The sequence below is a fragment of the Histoplasma capsulatum genome, assembly GCF_000150115.1.
Source record: "Histoplasma capsulatum G186AR genomic scaffold supercont2.4, whole genome shotgun sequence".
Classification (NCBI taxonomy): domain Eukaryota; kingdom Fungi; phylum Ascomycota; class Eurotiomycetes; order Onygenales; family Ajellomycetaceae; genus Histoplasma; species Histoplasma capsulatum.
Genome location: NW_025544804.1, coordinates 1,994,936 through 2,010,362, shown reverse-complemented (window position 1 = coordinate 2,010,362; position 15,427 = coordinate 1,994,936). Strand labels below are relative to the sequence as shown.

Sequence of the window (15,427 nt, the reverse complement as noted above, 5' to 3'; positions counted from 1 at the left end):
TAAAGAAAAGAAGAAAGTATGGATGGAAAACCTTAACGCAACCAACCTGCCAACCCTCTCCTTATCTTGGCCGTCGTGCAGACTCCATTTTTCTCTTGGAGATATTCTGCCTCGGTCTCGCCAGGGGATCCATGTCGGTAGGGTGTGTTCAGTATAATCATGGGCTTTTTCTATATGTAATGCCTGCCGATAATCGATGATGCTGTGTTGTCTATTGGAACTGACTGGTTTGCCTCCCACTCATCCAGCCCAACGGGCTCATGCACCTGTGCCTGTGAGCGATTAACCCAAATCAAACAAAAAAGGCACTCGACAAAGGGAGCAAAAAGAGGAATAAATGAGAATTGTTCCGAGTGAGACAAATGATGAGAAAAGACGAGAGAGATGGCGACACTCGTAGAGAAAGCAGAAAGGCTCAAAGATCCAGAGGTACGAAAGAACAATCACGTGCAATATATGTATCAAATAATAGTATTATTACCAGCCACAAAAAATAAAAAAGAGATAATATTTTACAAAACTTCTCCAACGATCCTCGCGGCTTCTTTATACGTGCCCAATAGTTTCTCGCACTTCTCGCGTTCTGCCTTGATCCCGTCGTCCTCATACAGAAGCTCGGGAAACAAGTCCTCTTTATACAGTTCGCTGACGAGTCTGTTCTGGACCACTTCTTTGCTGTGGTTGACAAGAAGATGCATGATGGCTTTGGGCACCTGATCAGCAATGGTTTCGCGCACGATGTTGAAGTAGGAGGAAATGAGACGGCGAATTAATTCCGTTTCGAGGGCTTCACGGTCTGTGAGTGCCGGTTCTAAGTTATCATTCTAGAGACAGGGTTAATTTGATTCATTGTTTCTGAATTTTTAGCAAGGTATCATAGGACATAACCTACTGGGAATGTGGGTTCGCCGTATTCCGAAGATACGGGATATTCAGTATTGTCCTGAGGGTATTGGGCGGGAATCTGAGATTTTACTTCATTGCGTCGGAAGCTTTGGCTAAAACTGGGCTCTGTGGAATGATTGGCATGGCGTGGTTGGGGCAGCTGCCCCTGACTTGTAGGAGCACCCTCTTTGCCAAAGAAGTAGTTGAGAAATGAATCTCTGGCAGTTCCAGCTGATTGAGTTCCATTACCATAGGAGGAAGATTGAGGCCCATTTAACGTGGCTGTGATGGCGGAATGGCCATTTTCCAGCGCATGACCAATGTGGGGTGATCTGCTTCTATTATGAGATTTCTGGCCGCGGATTGCCAGATTTTGTAACTTTTCATCGGCATCTTGTTCTTCTTCGCCATCCGGGGTTGCTGTTCCATTAACGGCCCCAAGTTCCTTCATCCGTCGTCGTTCTCGTTTCCGTCGATCTTCAGCCATAGCAGTTTTCCTCTCTTGTTCTTGTTTGTTCTGGATCACAGATGACATGGCAGAAGCTGCACCAAGGAAATTTGGATGGTTAGTATTAATATATGCGCGCTGAATAGAAATGAGTGATTCGACGTAGGCAGAGCAAGGGCCAAGTCGTTCTCTCAGGAGATCAGACACGACCTCAATGAGCTTGGCTTGCAGGCGGGGAAATCGGGACAGCTCAGTCGAACCGCAGGTATGGCATATTTTAATAAGTTCCTCGTAGACGAGTTCGACACACCTTTGGCTGGGGATTTCGAGAAGCTTGATTTGAGGTTTAACAAGCAAATCAAAGGCCATTTCAGGTACGAAAAGGCTAGGTCTAGGACCAGTAGAGTTGCGGATGGCTGTTCGGATATCGAGGGCGGAAAGGTTATGAGTTGGGTCAATTGTCTCCAAAGAGTTCCCGAAGACAGAATTGAAAATATAATAGATCCGCGCACCGCCACAAAGCTCCTTTGTGGAAATCTCGGAAGAGGTTCCATCAATCGAGGAAATAAACGAAGATGCAAATCGGGTCATGAGCTGCAGGATCAGCGAGCCTCGGTGTTCCTTGCCGTTGAATTGTTTGTTTCCGTAGCTTGCCAATTCTTGCTGCGTTTGGCCCATCAAAGTATTTAACCGAGCTTTTATATCAGGTAGCCTATCGCGAATATGTGACATCAATGTTGTGTTTAAACTTTTTGCCAGGAACTGAGTCCCACAGCGAGTAGCAATATTTCGGTAGGCCGGATGGTGTCTGAAAAACTCCGCTTCGGCTGTTAGTGCCTCCGCCAACGACTTGCCACTTTGGATATCTTGTTGGGATCGATTGACCACTCCGATAAAGCCCAGCTTTAATGGATACACTCGCCCGGACAGGATATCTAAAGCGTTCGTGCCGTGGTCCATCAGATCCAGCTTCGTCAAGATCCCGATAGTCCTTCGGCCCATTGGGTCGACATGGCGAGCAAGTTTCAACGCCTCAGAGTTTACAAGGTCAACGTTCGCAGGAGAAACCGCCAAAATAATGCTATTAGGTTTCGCAATGTATTCCGAAATCAAATTGCGCGTCTGTTTTTCGATATCGGAGGGCTGGTCACCGATGGGCACTTTGGTCAACCCGGGAAGATCTACCAGAGTCAAGTTGAGCACATGCGGCGAGAATATCTTCAAATTGATAGGCTGTCTATTGATTCCCTTGTTATTTCCCGCTATCCTTGCAGTTTCGTTCTCAATTTCCTGCTTGACCTGGGCGAAATCGGTATATTTTCTTCCAGGTTGATGATGGAATTCAGCCCACTCCTTCTGTCCGGCGACGCTGGATGCTGTATGTGCGACGTGGACTTCATTGTTATCAGGGAGATCATCGCGTTCGCTGGGGATATTAATCAGCTGGAGGATTAGCGGTCGTCTGGTAACAATGCCGCTTCCCCTGGGCAAAAAATCTCTTCCGACAATGTTTTCGAGCACAGAAGATTTCCCCGAAGATTGTGAACCGACAACAACCTACAAAATCGTAGTTAGGGTATCAAAAAACATAAGTAAACGCCATTCTTCATAGCCTGAGCAACGCAATAGGAAAGCGACAAGAAGGTGCATACAATCTGTGGCAAGTCTAGGGAATCATTGCCAATAGTGTTGAAAACCAAATCCTGGAGCTTGTTGACCGTGACCAACAGATCATCGCCCAAAGACGCCATATTCAAAAGATGTTTGCCCGAACCCGATGACTTATCCTCAGATTACCGTTTTGCTTGACTGCAGAGGCTGCTAAAGATAGCCAGGGGGAGGGGCGTTCTGAGACGCCAGTTTGAGGTATTGAGAAATATGAAAAGTAAATCAGGTATAGCCTGCAAAAAATTGAAAGAAAGGTAGAAGATTGTCGTCTTCAAGAATCTGAAGCTGGGAATAGAGTATACACCGTTACGCGACAACAAGCAAAACGTCAAGTTCTTCGCCGGCTTCCAACGTTGTTTACGAGATCATCCATGGATTTTCTCAGGAAGCCCCAATCAGGATGGTTATCACGTGGTTCATCCAATCAGACTGAGGCTCCAAAATGCCAAGGCATCTTGAAACCTTGGAAGGGTGCCATAGTCACGTGGATTGTCAGTTTTTCACTTTGCCTCAACTTGAGCTATGACATCAGTATACCGGATTAGGAAATGCGCAGAGCTTCAAATTCTAGAGGCGATATGATTATCAGGAATTTTCTCGTAGATAATAAGATACGAGCTCAAAGTTTGCATGAGACCCCATCGCTTCCTCTCACCAATGGCGATGTATTTGATCTCGTTCAACCTGTACACTATATATTCCCCATACTGTTTAGATTTGGAAATCGCTCCTCACTGCCCAGATTAAGCAAAGTCTGCGAGTTACTACACATTGGCCGTATCACTGATATCTATCCTGGTGATGACCTTAGTTGCTCCGATTGCAATGACCTCCCATAGCTGGTCGCAACAAGTTATCCAGGAGAGGGAAACGAAATTATACTCTCCCATCCGCGATGCGTAGGCTTAACCTTCGTTTGATCAGATCAAGAACCTTGTATATATAACAAATGACATTGTCTGACCGACCCAATTTGGTTTTCAGTCTACTCGCGGCCTCCATAATCCCTGACGGTCAGTTCCGCGTCATGAATTCTAAAACGCCTCCTAGTAGTTGAGTAGGCGTGGGAACTTATGCATACTTACCACCCAACACAATTGCACACAGTTCTTGATGACTTCACTCCAACATTTCCGCTGCTCATAAGCTACCCATCAACTCACACAACCGTAAGCTTAGGCAGCTACCTTTCTCCAGATGCCGTCCGCTCACAGCCCGTCTTCGAATTCCACCCATTTCCATTCACTCCAGATCCAGATCCATCTCCAAGTCCGGCCCGGGCACCCCAGCCTGACCATCCCACAAAATTCTACAGCATAGTTCTCACCGATCCAGATGCAAAGAGCCGCAAACACCCCATCTGGAGCGAAATGTGCCACTGGGTCGTGAGCAATATATCGAGCCCCGGGTATTCTAGCCTTCAAGGACACATTGGTAGGAACTCAGACAGCTTCACTGGCACAACCTTGTCATACACTCTCACCGCGCAAATCCTGAAATCCTACCTTCCCCCTTCACCCCTGATATGCACCGGTTACCACCGGTATGTTTTCGTGCTGTTGGAGGGTGACGCGGCAACTGCGTGCAATGTGAGTGCCCCAAGAGAGCGGAAGCATTGGGGCTATGGCGGAGTGAGGCTGGGTGTGCGGAATTGGGCGAAGGAGTATGGACTGGAGGCTGTGGGAGCTACATTTTTCTATGCGAAGGCGGCTGAGGGGGAATGAATGATTAGTTGAGTTCTAACATACATGTCAAAAGCGTTATTACTTTGTTAGGCACCAGCTTGACCTTGTTACTTATTATCATTGTTTGTGCCGCTGGGCTTAATTGGATTTGCTAGGTGTGGGTTTTTGGGTAAGGAAGGTGAAATTGGAAATTGGAAGCTGAATGATTTTCTGCTGGTGAAAGCTAGCAGCCAGTATTATTGGTATGATCATGTATTTTATATACAACAAATCTCAATAAAATGATTGTATTTTTTTTTTTTTTTTTTTTTTTTTTTTTTTTAAAAAACCCATGCCAGGATATTCTGGTTGCCTCACTTTAATTCTGAGAACAATATTGATTTACTAACTAGGTAAACAAACTGAAATTTTGTTACTTTGCGCATCCGCAACACGCAAAGATGGTTGAAATGTTAAAGAGTTACCAGTCTAATGTCAAAAGGTTTCACAAGTGGATGCAAGGAGAGAAAGGAAAACATAATATAAAATCAACTGCAAAAAAAATAAATGTCAATATAATTGACGGCAAGATTGAAGCATTAAATGCTGGTTTTGCAGGCAAGTAAAACTGTGTCACAGGAGGCATTCTGAGCTTATCCGGGCTTTTAAAAGGTGTTTCAGGAATCAATCCAGTGCAACATAATTAGATGGGAAAAGACCGCGTTGGCCGTTGTATTCACCATGCCACCAGTCTTCGTCGGGGAATTCCTGTTGAGAACAAAATATATTAGCCATGTGGTGGGTTTAGGAGGGCAATAGGGCTTCTAAGCTGGAAGTCTTTTAAAAAGAACATTTTTTTTGAAAGGGATTGGAAGGAAAAATGGAGAAAAGCTTACAATATTGGTGATCCTCGCACCCTCAGGGAACCCAAGCTCATTATCCTCGGCAGCCTCATAATCATACTGCGCAGTTGCTGTTCTTCCTGTTGTACCCGGCTGCGCAACCCCTGAAGTCGTATCCGGTTGTGCATCTCCTCCAGAGCCATATCCGGACCCTGACGCCGGGGCCGGCTGGTCCGGGGCCGATGCAAGCTCAACATAGTTTTGAGGGAACAAACCACGGTCGCCACGCGCGTTCACACCCATCCACCAATCATCACTAACCATATCGATTTCAGTGACATACTCGCCCTCAACTAGATCAATCTCGTTGTCCTCTGCCTTTTCGTAATCGTAAATGACAAGTGCGCGGATTGATTCGCTGGATTTTGCCGCCGCCGGCGGCACCGGATGGAGCGCGGTTGCACCGCTCTGGGCAACGGCTCGAGCGTCGTTGTGTGTAAGCTCATCGTCCAGGTCTTCTTCACGGGGAAGTTGCGTTTCGAGGGAGCGGACTGGTAGTGCGGTTGGGGAGGAAAACTGCTCTTCATGTGCATCGGGTATCTTCTCAGCTGCGGATCCCATACCTACGGGCATTGCAACTCTAATGGGTGAGCCTGGAACGGAAGTGGGAGATTGCGGCGTCGGAGAACGGGGTTGCGGAGGCGGACTCGGAATGGGCTCGGGTTGACCCTCGTAGAGTTGTTCTGGTTCTGTAGGGCGCGATGGGAGACCTGGAATTGGGACACCACGAGGGGGATCTGGTTTATTGGTGGTATCCAACGGGGGAGGGGACGGAGCGGAGCGTTCAAAGCTAGACACTGGGGCAGCAGCGCTCATTGGGGGGGCGTTTGCAAATCGATCACGAATAGAGCCGACCCCTCTGTTTGAGATATCTTGCTCTTCCTCTTCATCTTTTTGTGAGATCTTTGTTTCATCTAGTTCGCTGCCAGAACGTCGGTGGCCTGCACCGTTATCCCCCGTCTGGGCCGTTTGAACCGGTGCCCACGATTTGCCGGTATATGAACTTTTCCATCCAGCTCCGCCACTGGACTGGCTTTGCAGTGGCTGTTGGCTCCCAACAGGCGAAGAAGCGCTCTCCACTGCACTGCCTCTCTCCCGAGCTTTCTTTTCAGCCCAGAGCTGCGCTGGTGTTTTACCCCCTTGGTCAGCAAATGTTCGGCTTGCACCGGACATTGTAGTAGCGTTTGTGGTTGGAGCTACGCCAAATCCTCCAGGAACTGGAGCTTTTGTACCAGTAAAAGTAGAAGCGCCCGAAAATTTATTGGCAACTTTCGGTTTGGGAAGAGTCATCAGCCGATCCGAAGAAGAGAATGCAGCAGACCGTTCCGCAAGGGTTCTTCGTTCCTCACTACCTCCTGAACCCCCCGTTATTGCGGGAGACAGATTCCTAGGTGGTGCTTGAGAGCCATCTGATGGCCCCTGTGCTCTTGCTCTAATCGCGGCAATATCTACCTTTCCAACTGGCTCGTAGGCACCCTTTACCGGTTCGGGACGGTCATCGTGTGACTGACCGGATTCACGAGCTTGTCGACGGATGGCAGCAATATCAACTTTCCCAACTGGTTGGTAAGTTCCTTTTATAACGGTGCTCGAAGGATTTTCGTCCGTGGGACGATGCTCGAATTTTGATACGCTCGGCTTCTGCGACATGATTTCCTGCATGTTTACCTTCGTTGGCTGATATGCAGGTTTGACCTTTTCAAGCTGAGTTCTTGTAACCGGCGGCGCATCTGCTCCCCAGCCATCGTCATCGACATCTTCCTGGGCACGTGCTGCCGTTCGGTGTGTTCCAGCCAAAGGCTTGAAAGCGCCGCCAGACCGAGAAGGAGTAAAAACTGGCTTTGATGCGACGGTCGGCTTGGGACCGGGTTTCGTGGGTACTGCGGCATCTCCTGCAGAGTATTTTGATCCTGAGGAGTCGGCAACTTTTTGTACAATGGTCTCGGGAGTAAGATCCCGGTCCGAGCGAGCAGTAATTTGAACATGGTATCCCTATAGTTTGTCAGTATTTTATAGGTACAACCGGCCGGCAATGGTGATATAACACACATGTAAGAGCTTAGAAACAGCAGCCAGATGACTTGTAAAATAGCCTTTTGTTCTTTCCGGGACTCCTTCGCCGCACCAGCCAATCAGGACATTTTTAGGGAGACCAGTGTTTGGATCTTTAACTTTCACATACGCAAACTGTACCCTGCCGTCGGAGAAATCCTCGATAAGATCTTCAAGTTCCCCTTCTGTTCGAATCGGTTAGCCGTGTTTTGGATTCCCGTAGCTGGTTCCACGGATGGGACAATAGTATACCTCCGCTACTTTGGACTTTTAAGACGCTTTCCTTCCCTGCACTATCTTGCTGGAATGCATTGACCAGAGGTGTTGATACCACAAATACCGCCCATTGCCCATATGTTGGTGAAGCAGCAGCTGGGCCGGTTGGAGCTGAAGCCTCTACCACTGCACGGTAACTTTTCGAGATTGATGGTCCATTGGTGGACAGGTTTAGGGTCGCCATGGTGAGGTGGGTGTGAGGAGCGAAGGTATCCGGTGAGAACCCGGAAGGAGGATAAAAAGGATTAAACAAATAATTGCCAGCAGCAAGAGTGCTTTAGACTGTGGTCAAGCCAATGATATTGAATCAACTTTAATGCGCCGGCTCCCCAGGGACACCTATGAGAAATGGCTGCCTTGGGAACTCTTCACAAGTTTGCTTTCGGGTATGAAGAAATCAACCATGTGGTATAGGAGCTACTAACCACCTATGTCTCGGAATTCCAACCAAGTAGTTCAGTGCAGTCCCTCCTCAACTGATGGCTGGGAGTAAAAATGGGCGCTGTTCACTTGGGATACGGAGTAAAGGTAAAGAATGGGAATGCCTCAAGTGGTTGGAGACAAACTGCGGTGGATGGGCAGGTGAATGACGAACAGCAGTGAAAAAAAAACAGAATGATTACAGATATCCTTCCATCAAACTGCCTGGGCCTAGATATTGAAACAATCAGTCCAATTTGGATATCCTCTTGTTTCCCAGGTGCGGTGTTTCTTCTTGTTGCGTTTCCTGGAGGTTTTGGCGAGTGGGGAACTAGCTGAGCCACACCGCTGAGTAAGACAGTTGTGGAGAGGCTGATGTAATGTCTACATGTGAGTGGCGCAGCGAGCTGGGCCACCCGTGGAATACACGTGATAATTTGCTGGGCACACCCGACGCCCGTCCTGATTGGGTGTAAGAGTGAGGCGTGGTCGGACAAACCCCGCTCCGAGCTGGTCCTGATATTTTTCCCCAACCTCCATCGCCATCAACAACAACGTGCCGCAACGAGTCCATACCAGCTACCATCTCCTATCATGCACCACGCGCAATATCCGTATTTGTCATTATTTTTCCTGAATATCCTGTTTCCAAGTGTATGTGTAGCGTGGCTGCCAGCTACATGTCTTGCTGATTCTGGTTTCCTCGCTGCAACGTTACTCTTGCGCGATCTGGCCTGATTTTTTTCTGTGCTCCTCTCCAAAGACAACTTCCAATGCAATTCTCTTCTCGTTCTCGCTCTCCTGACTTATCTCTTCATCGCTGTGTATGTTAGGGAGCTGCATCTCGTCATCGTTCGAGCTGCGATCTCCTCCCTTATTGCATTTTATTCCTTGAAGCCTAGGTGCCCGACTTTGTGGCTCTTTGGGATCTTGCTTTTCTTGTCTTGCATTTTCATCCTCTTTAGTGTTTCACTGGCTCTCCTTCGAAAGCGGTGCCTGGTTTGGCCATCTTGTGTTTTCAATTCATCTTGCTCCCCTCTGGCTAACCACCTCCCAAGGAGCATTTTTCCAAGTGTCCTTGGACTATCGAACGCGTATACTCGGACCGGTCTTTCCTGTTATCATTTTTCGGCTCCGGTGAATCCAAATGGACCTCATCTTTTGTTGTGTCCGCTTGATCCACTGCTGAGTCTCTGTCTTTCTAGCTTTCCACTCCTCGTTCAAGGACATACCCACCTTGGAGTGTGATTAATTTTGATCCCTCTTCGCTTTCTTTTTGTTTTGCAAATCGTACCTGCAACCGTGGGTGTTGCCCGGGAACCATGCCAGAAACTACTTCATCGCCCGATAATAGCGGCTCTCCGTTTGATCCTTACACGTCCGATGTCACCATGGAGAAAACCCATTCTCATCAGCAATCCAATGGTTCAGCATTTGATTTGAATACCGCTAGTTCTCAGCAACACCCTCCAGAGGCTGGTATGACGATTGGTCATGCCTCTAATCTACAAAGCCCGATATCTCGTCACTTTCCTGGTCAAAAAGCCAATAATTATAATGCCCAAGTCAAGAAGGTTCGGAAACGAAAGCGGCCGACAAGTGACTTGGATAAGTCACCCGGTTCTAGCGAATATTCTGAGAGACGCGATGGTATGCCTAATATGGCCCTCTCTCGCGAGTCAAATGCAGCAGCAATTCCTCAGGCCAGCTTCAAACGTGTGAAATCCATCGAAGTGAATGGGCCATATTCCCCTCCCACGGAGGAGATCCACGCTTCGGGAACAGTGTCCTTTGGATCTATGCTCCCTGGAGAAATATGGCAGCATATCTTTACATTTCTTCCTCCTACCTCACTAGGTAAACTTTTGTGTGTAAACCGGACATTCAGGTCCCTTCTCACCCCAAGTGAGACAGAGTTATCGAGTTTTCCTCAAGCATCAGGATTGTTGAAATATTTAAACCCTAATTCCATTTGGTCTATTTCTCGCAGAGCGTTCCACCCGGGAATGCCACGCCCAATGTCTCTTCAGACAGAGTTAGAAATGTGGAAGCTTATCTATGGAAGCAATTGCCAGTTTTGCGGAAAGCTCAGTTCTTGTTCATCCTCAACGGATAGCACAATATGGGAAGCCGGCCCTGGTCTTGATGGAGTCCGCATTATCTGGCCCTTCGGTATTCGATCCTGTGGAGAATGCGTACAAGTCGAATCTCAAAAGGTTTCTCTATCTTACACCCTTTCTTGGTTTTGATCAGCGAACTAACTCGATACTTAGGAAATGGACCTTTTGTTCTCTTCTAATCTCCCATCTATGCTAATTCCATCACTCCCTTTCGCGTTCTTTACCTCTTCGATGCATTTTACTTCCTCAGTAATTTTGCGCAACAATCAGCCCCCAGGCAACATTTCACTGACTAAATATTTTTACAAAGCCCATGTTGATGACATGAGACGTAAGTTTGAGGACGTTAAATTACTTGGCCCTGCCGCCACAGAAGAGTGGATTAAGGGCCTGGAATGCAATGGCAAGGACAAACTCGCCGATGCTGCCCGTTGGGAACAATGGGAAGCATCAGGCGGTATTCGATCCATCAGGTTTACCCGTGGAACCCTAAACGGAGCCCCTTTGCAGGTATCTTCTGCGGATTCGGGTGCAAAAAATGAGGCTATTGATACAACTTTTGGACATTCCGGACATTCTTCTCCACTCACCAATGGTCGAGCGACCGACGACCAGGGCAGTCCAGCGACAGTTTCAAGTACTTCTGGTAAGTATTGCAAAACCTGCGGCGCACTTAAACTCCCTGCACAATGGCGTTTGGTTTCATTTTTTTTTCAGTTATGTTCCTTTTCTTTTCTCGCCCTCGTGCCTTGCCTTTTATGTGTCTTCACGCTTATACCAAATTATACTTGTAGGCTCCAAACTTCCTCTACGTCCTTTGAGTCGCGATTCAAGCCAACCTTTACCCTCCTCAAGTTCTGCACATCACCCGCGCACTGAACGTAGCCTTAGAGAAGTAAATGAAGCGAAAGCAAGCCGTAAAGCTGAAATAGAGCGGCGCTGCTTGGATCTTGTTCCCCCATTGACACCAGCTGTTCTCAGCCACATGGATTCGTTCTCGGCTGCAATCCAAATTCCTCACCCGTTTACTGACCGCGACTGGGATATTTTGAAACCTCGTTTACTGTCACAGCGGGATGTTGCGGAACGTCGAGAACTCGAAAGGGTAAAGCAAGACCAGATTTTTCAGGCCAAGTCCGAGGAGCGTCGGCAGCAAGATGCTCAATTCAAAGAGGCTAAAGAGCAGCTAGACAGAGAATGGGATGAGGCTCAGAAGCCTATACGAGACCGTATGGCATTATATGCTGATGAAATAATCCGTGAAGGATGGCGTGGCGGGGATGCGGTTACCAAAGAAAAAAGTGCGAAATTTGCAGCTGATGTTTTGATTTATGTCAAGGACAAGTTCTACAGAGACTTGGCGCAAGAGGATGCCAAAGCTCGCAACGCCGGAAAACCCATTCCGGAGGATCCGCCCGGAGCTCCGCCGACCCGAAAACTCATACTCGAAAACATGAAGTTCATTTTTGATACCAAGATAAAACCACTGACAGAACAATTTCAGAAAGAACTATTCTTGTGCAATGGAAACGGCTGCGAAGCAAATACTAAGTTTTACGGTTTCGAGGGTGTGATCCAGCATTATGCTGCCAAACACACTAATGTTCTCAGTTTGGGCAGCGTCGTTGTTCATTGGCGCGCTGAATGGCCCGAACATTCCCCCTTCCATCCCAATCCCACTGCCGCTAAAGCTCTGTTCTTTGCAATGCCCCGCCCAATCGTGGGGCATAACCTTGGTTACCCCAACCAGCCGCATGGCCCCATGTATATGTCTGGTCCAGATCAGGGACACCACCATCTACCTGACGGAGGGCCAGGCTACCCGCAGCCTTCGCCTGGACCTTACAATCGCACCCCATTTGGAACTCCATATGCTTATGGATCCGGTCCATACAGACCACCATCCCCTCCTCCTCCTCCATTTTATCCTAACCAGTCTGCAAATTTTGCGTATTCAGCACCCCAACCTGGCTATCCCCCTAGCGGAGCTTACGATCCATATGGCCCACCTCAGGCTCCGAATCCAGTTTACGGCTCACCCTATCCAGGGCAGGCTTATCCGCCACCGTACCCGCCACCGCCTGATTCAAGAGCAGCTCAACCGTACCAGCCACCCCCATACCCACCTCCAGCTGCTGGACAACCGCCTTTTGGTGCTCCATATCCTGCTAACTCCCATCCAACGAGAAGAAGCGGAACCCAGGGGCACAATTCAAACCCCAACAGTCAAGCCTTTGGCATTTACCAGACCCAACTCGATGATATAGCTAAGAATGCTCGCAGCATCTGGAATGGAACATCTGGTATCAAAGATTTGCCACACAATGTCCGCGCTCATGTCCTTATCCACCATGTTGTTTCTCGGTTCGTGGAAAAGTTTGGCAACGAACCTCCATTGACCCTTTTCGCCGACGGGTTAAGCAGTCATGCCCAAATGAAACCAATAAAAAATCTCAGCGGATTGGTATGCAAAGCTTGCAATGACGCTGAGATTTCTGGAAGACACCATCGCCACGATGTGGGTCGTACCGACCGCAAGATATATACTCTTCCAGCTTTAGTTAGTCATTTCCAATCCATGCATCTTGACCGTCCGAAGTCAATTGCTCCACATCCTGGCCCAGAGCCGCGGCGGCTAGAATGGCAATACGACATGCTACTCGTTCCTGACAACCAAACCGTTTCAGAATTGGTCGATGCTCCTGGTATGGACGACACCAAAATGCAGCTGGTGTCGGCCGCTTTCCCTTGGGTGTTCCCACATGTTACATCGACGAGCCATACACCAGCTTCAAACGTGAGTGGTAAGAGACGGCCTGAACCGCGCGACTCCAAACAACCTAATCGCGCATACACCACAAATGCTCGGCCCAAATTTGCGGAACAGAATACAACTGGTACCAATCCGAATTTGCCTAACCCAAATCATGGTCTAGAGGTTGCGGTAGATGACTTCCCTAGATTTGTGGAATCCCCTGTTACCGACAATAATAAACCCGCGGATCCGCCGAAGGACGACGAATATGACCCCCATAAGCCTGCTTTCGTTGAACCAATAAGAGATCAGCATGGTCGAGTGGACACTCGCAGACCAAGGCAAAATCAACCATCCACGATTTCTTCCAAGGAGAGGCCCCACAATCCGCGAGCTCAAGATCAGACCCATGGGAACAGGTACCCTCCTGGAACAAAATTTCAGCGAGGTCAGCCTAGTGACGTGGATCGTGCGAAAAGCAATCCTTATGCCGATCGGCATCAACACAATATATCTAAGCCCTCGTCAAAGCCATCCTCTCAATATAGAGATCGCCCGCCCAAATCTATCCATGCCAATTCCTCTGTAACTGCCGAGTCATCCAACGAATTCCACAAAAATAGAACGCCTGTGAAGAGCGTTTCAGAGGATGGCGAAGTGGAGGAAGCAGGCCATCCACAAGAGCATTGCCTTGCGGCAGGGATCTCGTTACACGAAGAAATGACAGATGCGGAACGATTCTTGAGCAGCTTCGTTCCTGGCCAAGAAAACGAAGAATACAAGAAGGTGCCGTCTCGGGGTTCTGAACGTAGGCCAGATGAAGCCCCTCGAAGCAAGTGGCTTGAGGGAACGGAACTTAATGACCGCCGTTGGCGCATTGATGGAGGCTCTGGAGGGACAGCTGAAAGCAGTGTTTCAGGAACTCCTACTCGTAGCAAACAACACAGTTGGAATAGGGCCACAAGCCCTACAATTGAAGGCTTTCGTGAATATGAACCCAAGCGTGAACACTATGCTTCATCTAGGCACGGCGAGGAGCGGTCTCCGGAGCCTACCGACGTTCGTCATGGAAGGAAAGGCATAAGTTTCTCAGAATCAAGGCACCAGTCTGATTACCATGCGAGACGACCTCACAGCAGGTTCGACAGATATGAAGCGCAAAGACAAGGTTCTCACCGCCCACGTTCCCGTTCACCAATTGCCCGTGATTCACTTCCCGTTGAATCTACGTACTACCGTGATCGTAGCCCTGTACCACCCAGAACTCGGCAACGCCCCGTCTATGCTGGCCACGCTTCGGATCCATACTATGACAGAGCCGCAGCAGACCAAAACGTGGCGTACGCTCGTCTGCACCCTCGTGGAACTTATCAGTATGTAGAAGAACAGCGATATGTGGAACCACCCTACGACGGTGCTGTAGAATATATTCCTGTTAGGGTTGGTGGGCGTGAGCACCAAAACAACGGTGCATATTACATAGAACGGTCCGTACAGCGAGAAGTACCGAAGGAATATGTCGACTACGAAGTGGACTACCCGCGACAACCTGGGTTAGTGGAATCCCACAACCAGTATTACCCCGGGGAGTCTGCCTCTTCAAACACAGTGCCTCGCCATCCCCGATATCGTTAACAAGATGACTGTTTTGTTGAGTCTTTCGGATATACTCTTTTTAATTAGCATGTTCATGATGCTATATTCGTGTTGACTTCAGATGAGGATCGGTTCTGCTGAGGCTAACATAACAATCACCGCGTGTTTTCTAACACACCCATCAACGGATTTTTTCTTCTTATTTTTTCTTATCTTTTTCTCTCTTTCTCTGCCAGTAAAATTACTGCAGTGCTCAATCAATTCAAGAAAAATAATTTTCCTTTCATACAGCAAGGAGGAATTCTTTCGTCTCCATTGTTACTTTTCTTTAATTTTGCTTCTACTCTGGCTTTTGCTTTTTCGTTGTTACTTTATTACTTTTATTTTCCCTGATTATCCGTCCTCATACTCTTCCACTACCCTCTCTGGAAGATTATCATCTTGTTTGGAAACTTCCGGTCTGAACCGTTTGAGCTTTTAGGCTTTGTGATCGGGTATCTCCTGATTCTGCTTAGGTATTTCTAAGTTATTTGGGGTAAAGTTTTCCTGTCACGCCTGTGTCTTCTTCCTCGCCGCCTTATTCGTGAAATATTTATCTGCGGAAATCCCAAGATTTCTTTTATTTCATTTTTACCCCCTCC

General features: G+C 48.1%; 4 protein-coding genes across 4 annotated transcripts; 2 read left to right on the top strand and 2 right to left on the bottom strand.

Moving 5' to 3' along the window:
• Nucleotides 1-322: 322 nt before the first annotated feature.
• On the bottom strand, nucleotides 323-3,101 carry HCBG_03712 (dynamin family protein; the record flags this gene model as incomplete). The annotated part of the gene is made up of 3 exons (XM_045430761.1): nucleotides 323-824; nucleotides 893-2,890; nucleotides 2,986-3,101. The coding sequence occupies 3 exons, from the start codon at nucleotides 3,082-3,084 to the stop codon at nucleotides 513-515; spliced, it is 2,409 nt and encodes an 802-aa protein (XP_045288904.1).
• A 725-nt stretch (nucleotides 3,102-3,826) lies between these two features.
• HCBG_03711 (carboxypeptidase) lies at nucleotides 3,827-4,725 on the top strand (the record flags this gene model as incomplete). Its single annotated transcript, XM_045430760.1, has 3 exons — nucleotides 3,827-3,900; nucleotides 3,986-4,014; nucleotides 4,109-4,725. The coding sequence occupies 3 exons, from the start codon at nucleotides 3,827-3,829 to the stop codon at nucleotides 4,723-4,725; spliced, it is 720 nt and encodes a 239-aa protein (XP_045288903.1).
• A 325-nt stretch (nucleotides 4,726-5,050) lies between these two features.
• Nucleotides 5,051-8,079, bottom strand: HCBG_03710 (uncharacterized protein; the record flags this gene model as incomplete). The annotated part of the gene is made up of 4 exons (XM_045430759.1): nucleotides 5,051-5,433; nucleotides 5,562-7,559; nucleotides 7,617-7,804; nucleotides 7,872-8,079. The coding sequence occupies 4 exons, from the start codon at nucleotides 8,077-8,079 to the stop codon at nucleotides 5,350-5,352; spliced, it is 2,478 nt and encodes an 825-aa protein (XP_045288902.1).
• A 1,558-nt stretch (nucleotides 8,080-9,637) lies between these two features.
• HCBG_03709 (uncharacterized protein) lies at nucleotides 9,638-15,012 on the top strand (the record flags this gene model as incomplete). The annotated part of the gene is made up of 4 exons (XM_045430758.1): nucleotides 9,638-10,172; nucleotides 10,306-10,350; nucleotides 10,746-11,081; nucleotides 11,230-15,012. 4 exons carry the CDS (start codon nucleotides 9,638-9,640, stop codon nucleotides 14,823-14,825), a joined length of 4,512 nt encoding a protein of 1,503 aa, XP_045288901.1.
• Between the last annotated feature and the right edge of the window lie 415 nt (nucleotides 15,013-15,427).